Source organism: Rhagoletis zephyria, unplaced genomic scaffold (genome assembly GCF_001687245.7).
Source record: "Rhagoletis zephyria isolate East Lansing unplaced genomic scaffold, Rhagoletis_zephyria_1.1 Rzeph_scaffold_02444, whole genome shotgun sequence".
Classification (NCBI taxonomy): Eukaryota; Metazoa; Arthropoda; class Insecta; order Diptera; family Tephritidae; genus Rhagoletis; species Rhagoletis zephyria.
The window spans coordinates 60,152-68,164 of record NW_016159528.1 but is presented as its reverse complement, the minus strand read 5'-3'; the positions used below and the strand labels follow the sequence as shown (position 1 = coordinate 68,164).

General features: G+C 34.4%; 1 protein-coding gene across 2 annotated transcripts; it reads right to left on the bottom strand.

Annotated features, from left to right (window-relative positions):
• Positions 1-3,911: 3,911 nt before the first annotated feature.
• Positions 3,912-6,004, bottom strand: RabGGTa (Rab geranylgeranyltransferase subunit alpha). 2 transcript variants are annotated; one of them, XM_017621400.1, is made up of 4 exons: positions 5,141-6,004; positions 4,514-4,888; positions 4,422-4,455; positions 3,912-3,996 (listed from the first exon to the last, which is right to left on the bottom strand). In XM_017621400.1, the coding sequence occupies exons 1-4, from the start codon at positions 5,925-5,927 to the stop codon at positions 3,957-3,959; spliced, it is 1,236 nt and encodes a 411-aa protein (XP_017476889.1). In that variant the 5' UTR covers positions 5,928-6,004; the 3' UTR covers positions 3,912-3,956. The 2 variants fall into 2 exon arrangements, with proteins under 2 accessions (XP_017476889.1, XP_017476888.1); XM_017621399.1 differs by having other exon boundaries at positions 4,514-6,004.
• Between the last annotated feature and the right edge of the window lie 2,009 nt (positions 6,005-8,013).

Genomic DNA, 8,013 nt, shown 5'->3' with positions numbered 1-8,013 from the left:
AGTCAAATGGCTAACAACAACAACGAATGTCATTAAATGGAACTACCTATTTTTTTGTATCATGAGTAGAACCCATGGTACAATAATTACAGGTATTGTCTTCTCAGAGAGCGCATATTCCGATCTGCCTTAATTCGAAAAAAAAAATCATTGTTGCCCACACTAAAAGGTTTACTGTAAGGGAAATGGGGTATTTCTATTCACCATATACCATGTACCCATGTATTTTTCTAAAACAAACCTTCTTGCAGAGAACTTATTTAATTTGAAAAAGCCGAACAAATCTTTAGCTTATTAAACAAAACAAAAATTTTTATTGCTCAATTTATTTCAGAATTTTTTTCTTTTTTTTTGAAAAATTTTAAAAATTTAATTGAGCGAAAACCCAAAGCAAAGCCCCCCATGCAAGGTGTATTAAACAACGTTTGNGGGTATTTCTATTCACCATATACCATGTAGCCATGTATTTTTCTAAAACAAACCTTCTTGCAGAGAACTTATTTAATTTGAAAAAGCCGAACAAATATTTAGCTTATTAAACAAAACAAAAATTTTTATTGCTCAATTTATTTTAGAAGTTTTTTCTTAAATTGAGCGAAAACCCAAAGCAAAGCCTCCCATGATAAAAATCAAGGCATAACAGGGTAGAAGTGATTTCGACATTCCTCTCTTTCGAACTGCGACTGTAATGTTAACTCTTAACCCTATACAATTCAAAATTTTAATTTTTTAATTTCAGTTTTCAATTTTGAGCTGTGCGACTGATTTTAAATACATACATACAAAAATNCTTTAGCTTATTAAACAAAACAAAAATTTTTATTGCTCAATTTATTTCAGAATTTTTTTCTTTTTTTTTGAAAAATTTTAAAAATTTAATTGAGCGAAAACCCAAAGCAAAGCCCCCCATGCAAGGTGTATTAAACAACGTTTGGTTGACAATTCAGTGCGGCTCTCTTTTAAGGTACTATTATGTCAAAAAGTATAGACAAACCAATTAACCCTTAGTTTTGCATGTATCATGTCAGCACTGATGCCCTAGGCTTTTATTTCGATTAAAGTTTTGTTTTACTTACATTACCTGAATATATATATTTTGTCAATAAAATAAAACAAATTGTTTATAAAATAGNGAAGGAATTACGAGCGCTGCGCTCTGTGTAGCAAGAGCCAGGACAACAAACTTGTGCGTTATTTTAAACCTCCTAATTGTCAAGNATTTGTATCCTAAACATTATTCGACACTTATAAAAGTAGGATTTTACATTTGTTTCCAATTTTATATGTGAGCTTAACTCTAACAATTTTTTCATGCGAAATAGTTTTCCATTAAAGACTTTGCTTCGAGCAGGTTTTAAATTAAGCTCTTCCATACTTGCTTGCATGGTTTTAATTATTTCGGTAAGAAGAAATATTATTGTTGTCAACGTGCATTCTAAAGAGTCGCCTGTTTGAGTTTGGACATCAACAAATNTTCATGCGAAATAGTTTTCCATTAAAGACTTTGCTTCGAGCAGGTTTTAAATTAAGCTCTTCCATACTTGCTTGCATGGTTTTAATTATTTCGGTAAGAAGAAATATTATTGTTGTCAACGTGCATTCTAAAGAGTCGCCTGTTTGAGTTTGGACATCAACNCGCGTTTGTTCCCAGGTGCAGTACCTCTACCATACAAGTCCCCAATGCTTGAGTTATCTGAAGTGTCGGCCGTTCCTGAGGTGTCTGTGGGGACGAAGTTAGCTGTTGATGCACAGATTCAAACTGAGTAAGTCTGCCATAAACAAGCACGTCCGGATCCACGAGTACATTAACATATACATATAAGCATATACATATACATATATACATATAAATTTACCGCTTTAGACCACCATTTACTGTTATAAAATCGACGTTCTGGTTCTTAACATCCCTTTTCCTTTTTTCATAATGCCATGTGAAAAGAGTCGCGTTTTTATTTTTCATACATAGCTGGATTTCTCATACGGANATTCAAATTTGAAAAAACACATTTTGAAATGGGTTAACAATTCATTTCAGTTTGACATTATAGCCTGTTTCTTATGAGAGCATTGTCAANCGTTTTTATTTTTCATACATAGCTGGATTTCTCATACGGAAATTAAGCATTACTGAATATGAAGAGAAAATCTCCCACTCATATACATGGATAGACCAAATGTCAAATGGTGGTATAATAAAACCTAAACAGAAATACTTGTGGACATAAAGAAACTAGAAGTAATTTTTAATAAATTTAATGGAAAAGAAATTTCGCATTGCAAAAATTTAATAGCTGAACTATTGAAGTTAAGTTCCGATGTAAATTTAGAAGAAAGAATCAAAATTTTTTTTTTTTTAAATGTCGAATATACTCTAGAACTAAGTATTTGAATAAAAAAATAAATGCTCAAAAACATTGGGCTAATAAAAACAAGAAAATTGCCAAAACGGTTTTATAAATTTACATTTACATTAAACGAAAATACAAAAACTAAAATGAAGACGATTTTAATGTGATTTTAAATATATTCATATTTACAAAAACTTTCATTTCATAGATATTGAATTTTATCAAATATGGTACATGCATAACAAAGGGTTAATTTCTTTATTTACGTTTTTTGACATTACAGTCAGGTATGAGAGCTCGACTGAATTGTCACTTCTACCTTGTTGAATATGCCTTGATAAAAATATAGTAAGGTAGAATCGCTGAGTCACTTAAAATTCTTGACGTTTCCAAACAATTTTTTTAATTTTACTCACAAACTCACACACACATTTTCATTTTCAATCTCAAACAACAANGGGTATGAGAGCTCGACTGAATTGTCACTTCTACCTTGTTGAATATGCCTTGATAAAAATATAGTAAGGTAGAATCGCTGAGTCACTTAAAATTCTTGACGTTTCCAAACAATTTTTTTAATTTTACTCACAAACTCACACACACATTTTCATTTTCAATCTCAAACAACAACAATTTCGAACAGTTTCAATTTTTTTATTTTCACTTTTATATGATTTTAAAATGCTGGCAAACTTCAAAAAAAAAATCATGGCCGACAAATTGAGAAAACGGTTCTACTTTGCTATGTTTTTATCATGAAGCCTCCTATAAAGGCTGATTTTCACTCTGTCAAACTCAGTGGCATTTGTCGTCAATTAAGTGAAAACACATTGCCAAATGTGATTAAAAAATCGGTTTATCGACTGATTTGGGTGCGGATAGGTCTTTAGTCGTGTGAATGCGCTGCTAAGTCGGCTATATGTGTTTTTGTCCTATATCATCGGTCAAGGTATGGATAAAGGAGTTAAAGTTGTGTCAAAATATGTCGCCAAATTTCGGCGTCAAAATATGACAGTGAAAACCAGTCTTAAGTAAAAGAATCAACAATAAAATGCGTCACAATGAAAATAAGGGAGCTCGAATTTCAATGTGAAGCAAAACTCTCTGGGAAGACAATACCTTTAATAATTGCACCATGATATAAAACCCAGTTGAGGTTGAAGAAAACATGTTTTCTCTTAACTTTTTATCGGCTTGTGGAAACTTTCGAGCCTTTTAATTACAAAATGTGTGCTTTAAAAATATTTTAGCTAGACAAGAACAGCTGTTTCATTTAAATTCACAGCAAATAGTAAACAAATACCGCTGTCATTCACAATAGTACATCTATCGGGCGTGTGGAAACCGTAATATGAAACATTCTATACGATATGCTTGCAGGCGTCTATCGTCTATATATGTGTGAATAAATCGTTCCCACTGGAGTTTTGGGAAATACAATCAATTTTTGTATAAACCTGTTTTTATTTTATTTTATTTTTGTTGATCTTGTTTTTCTAATTTATTATACATACACACAATTAAACCTGCAATAATACTATTTTTTTACATTTTGCTTGCAGATTAAAGGTTTCGCGTTTCTATATTTTCCTTGTGTTGATTTATTCACTGAATTCGAACCAATATAAATACGACCAATGAATAACTGAAATAAGAAGTTGCACGAATTAGTGATACATATATGCCGGTAATTTTTATAATACACAGTATACCTGCAAACCATTTTTTAGAGTATTCTGAGTTGTAGAGAAATTTAAAAAAATTCGTAAGATATCCGATTTTTGTATAGAATTTTCTAAAATGAAATAAACTGTGCACCCTTAAATTCACTTGCGCAATTTCGGAAGAAAATCGGTGAAGCAATGAAAATTATGCTGCTAAGAATTTCTTGAAGATTTTTTTTTTTTCGTAAAGTAATTTCGATTTTCGATTTCGTGTCAACCACTTCATATAACTTTCTTTGAATATTAGTTTTAAAAAATCGTTACAGAAATGAGATACTCCTAAAGATTTCGTTAAGATTTCGAGAACTTTGGTTTGCAGGGCTGAAATGTATAAATATGTACATACCTTGTATGGATGAGATTTTTTACTTCATTTATACCTAGAAAATTTACTTTACAATTTTAGAGATTCAAATCCAAAAAGTTTTACATCTTTACAATGATTCAAATTTTCCGGCAGCAAAACGTTATCTACTATACAAAAGTACTGTTGATAGAAAAGCGCATTTAGTCGCTCTTCATGGCGCAAGTCCAGCGTTTTTGGTACATCTTGCGAGTCAGCCCAGTCTGAGAGACCTTTCTCTAGAATCCACTTGGAACTCATGTCAAGGTAATAGTTCTTACGAAGCGCATCGACTTTTTGAAGTGTCGCAAGAATTTGCAAAGATTTGTCGTGGTATCGTTGAGGATCAATAGCGCGCATTAGAAGCGCGGATGTCAACAAGGTCCATTTGCTATCAGGTTCGTATTCTAATAAGCTTTGGCAAGACTCTAATTGTGATTGTAATTCATTCAAAATGCTTCCTGTAAATACTAAAGACTGATTTGGTTGTTTAAAGTAGAATACACTTTTGTTATAGGGTTTTAAAAGAATTCGTTTTTCTTCTATATCGGGAATTTTTATATTCAGAATAGTGTCATTGATATCTGGTACGAGATGAGTTGCTTTATTAGATTGAGAATACACCCAAGTGGTGTCTGCCTCAGTGCCGTTTAAAGGCTTCCAATTTTTAAGTTTTATATGTATACTATTGTTTGAATCCGTTAACGCTATATTTGCATTACCTAGGATTATAGGATTAGTGAATGCAATAACTGCATGGTTATTGTCGTGTCGGAATGCACATACATCTAGCTCTTGTCTGGAGTAGCCCAGTAACCACCGTTGGTAAAACCACGCACTGCTATCTTTTGGATCCGTAAAAGCGGCCGTAAGAACCATCTCTAGCTCTTCTCTCAGTTTTGACTCGCTCATGGCTTGTTTAGGAGTATCACCTTTATAAGGATATAAAATAGGCAACAATAAACTGCGGTGATGCCACGACGAGTAGTTTGAAAAATTGGCTTTAATTTTTTCCGTGCAAAAATCAAGTTCATTCTGTCTAGAAACCTGTGCTCTTACCGCTACATAGCGCCGATAGTCCCATGTGTGAAAGTTTCGTTCGTCCATTTTCAAATATTTGCTGCAAAGTTGTACTTCACGTTCCCAATTGGCGTTTGGACTATGTTCCAAAATCCAGCACCGATGGTGCCAACCGTTGTAGGATTTGGGATTTACTAACAAGCACTGCTCGCTGAAGTTTAATTCCGCATCATAAACCCCGTTTTTCTGATCTAAATTCGTCTTCTTTTCGACGCATTCACGTCTAATGTTCCACAATGTCGTGACATCGGGATTTCTTAGTAAGATTTGTGAAGTTAGTTGCAACATTTCGTCATCCAATTCTTTTCGCCGCCGTTTATCTTGTATTTTGGACATCGTGGAATTATAGGCTTTAACCTTCAAAGCTTGCTCCTTTTTCTTGCGTTCACGTTCCTCCTCGGTGGTTCGAACTTTAAGTCTGCCGTGCATTTTCTATTAATTTAAGAATAAAGGATGGCGACAGAAGTTATAAAAACCGACAGATTCATTAATAATAGGAATGCAATTTCAACATCGATATTTCATAAACATCGATATTTTAACATCGGTGTTAAGTCTCCAAAAACATCGATACATCGCTCAATGGGCGTGTTCATAAGAAATCGAAGGTGCCTAAGGCAGAGACATAGTGTTGCGACGAAGAGATAATTGCGACAAAAACAAACCTTTATATTTCAATATGGCAGAACATGGTAAAGCGAAAAGCGAAGAAAGCGACAAAGGGCAAGCGACGAAAAACAAAAAATGGTAATTCTCTTGTATAGGGTACAACTGCTAAAATAGGTTTGGAAATGTCTGGAGGGGTACCAACCGACGGGTTTCGGCCCCGTATTAACAATCTGTGGGCGGAAGGTTAATACTATTAACAATTTAAAAGTTGTTAACGAAAAACTTTTGTTCAATTTAGCTCTTGGGGAAACTTTCCATTATGGCCGTTCGTTAAAGGTGCGGTGGGCGAAGGGGGACTGGGCGTGGCACCTCCAACCGACCTTTTTGCGGAGGGCATGAACCGCCATTGACAAAAATGCAACCCCCGACCACCTAGGCCCCTATGGTTCCCTACGGACCCCTTAGAAAATGGCCAAAAATCGCAATTTTTACTTGCGTCCTTCGGCCGCGCTTAGGGATTTAACCCTTACTACGTAGAATTTTCTTTTCTGTGTGACCTAACTGGGGCTATCGCCCCAGTGATGTAACCTTGGGAAACGATGAGGTAACTAGAATTCCCTTTCTGTGTGGTAAACCTGGGGCTGCCGCCACAGTGATGTCTATTTTGGTTACTGGGTGTTTTATAAAAATGTCTTGTATATAAAAATGTGTATATAAAAATGTATTGTGCAAATAAATATTTAACGTTTTTCAAGCGAATAAACCCAAATGAAAATTGTGATTTTTTGCAATTTTTCTAAGGGGTCCCTAGGGAACCATAGGGGACCTAGGTGGTCGGGGGTTGCATTTTTGTCAATGGCGGTTCATTCCCTCTCCAAAAAGGTGGGTTAGAGGTGCCACGCCCACTTACCTTTCGCCCACCGCCCCTTTAACAAACAGCCTATTTCCAATTGTTTACCACTAGCAAAACGTCTCCGGTTATTGTTTTATACAAACAATGGCCCGTAGTCATAGTCAAAATAAAGTCGACTTTAAAGTTAGTTGCAGCTTTTTGACATAATTTTCAATGGGATATCTGTCAAAAAAGCTGCAACTAACTAAAAAGTCGACTTTATTTTGACTATGACTAAGGGCCAATATCATTTATTTACTGGTATTTTATATATTTTGTTAATAAAACAGAGTAAAAAAAATTTGCGCCTGCCAAAATTTTTATAACCTCAAATCGCTGGTATTGCCACTTTATTTCACATTTCATTATCGCTATTACCCTCGGTTTATACTATGCACTTCTTGCTATTTCAGATATATATATATTAGGGCGGGTCGATTTAAAAATCGCTCATTTCTCTGTGAAAATCGTATTCTAGGGATCAAAATAAGAAACTTTGCCGAAGGAACCATACCTCTAAAACGACTTCTGATGTCCCCCAATTTGGGTCGAACTTTTGGGTAGGGGCAAATTTTGAAAAATCCCACTTTGACCCATTTAGAGTGCTCCAATCGAGTCCAAATGTATGACCGACCCCCACTAACTTTGGAGGCCCGATCCACCCATGCCAGTGGCACACCCCCTGGAACTCCCATGGGGGGTTCCCCATACAATCATTTCAAAAAATCACCATTTTTGGCCTTTACATGAAAAAATCAGCTAAATGGCTATGTTTTTTCTTTATTTTTATTTATTTATTTATAATAATATTTATTATTTATTTATAATAATATCTATTTTTTCTCTTAAGAAATTTATTTAGTCAGAACATATGTAAATGAAAAAATTAATTTAAGTGAGTTATAGAAAAGAAACTAAAAAAAATTATTGTTTGAAGTCTTTTTTACTTTCAAGTCTGGGCAATTTCGCACGGCTCTCTAATGTCGTCGCCATAACAGCCTCTACATTTTCCGG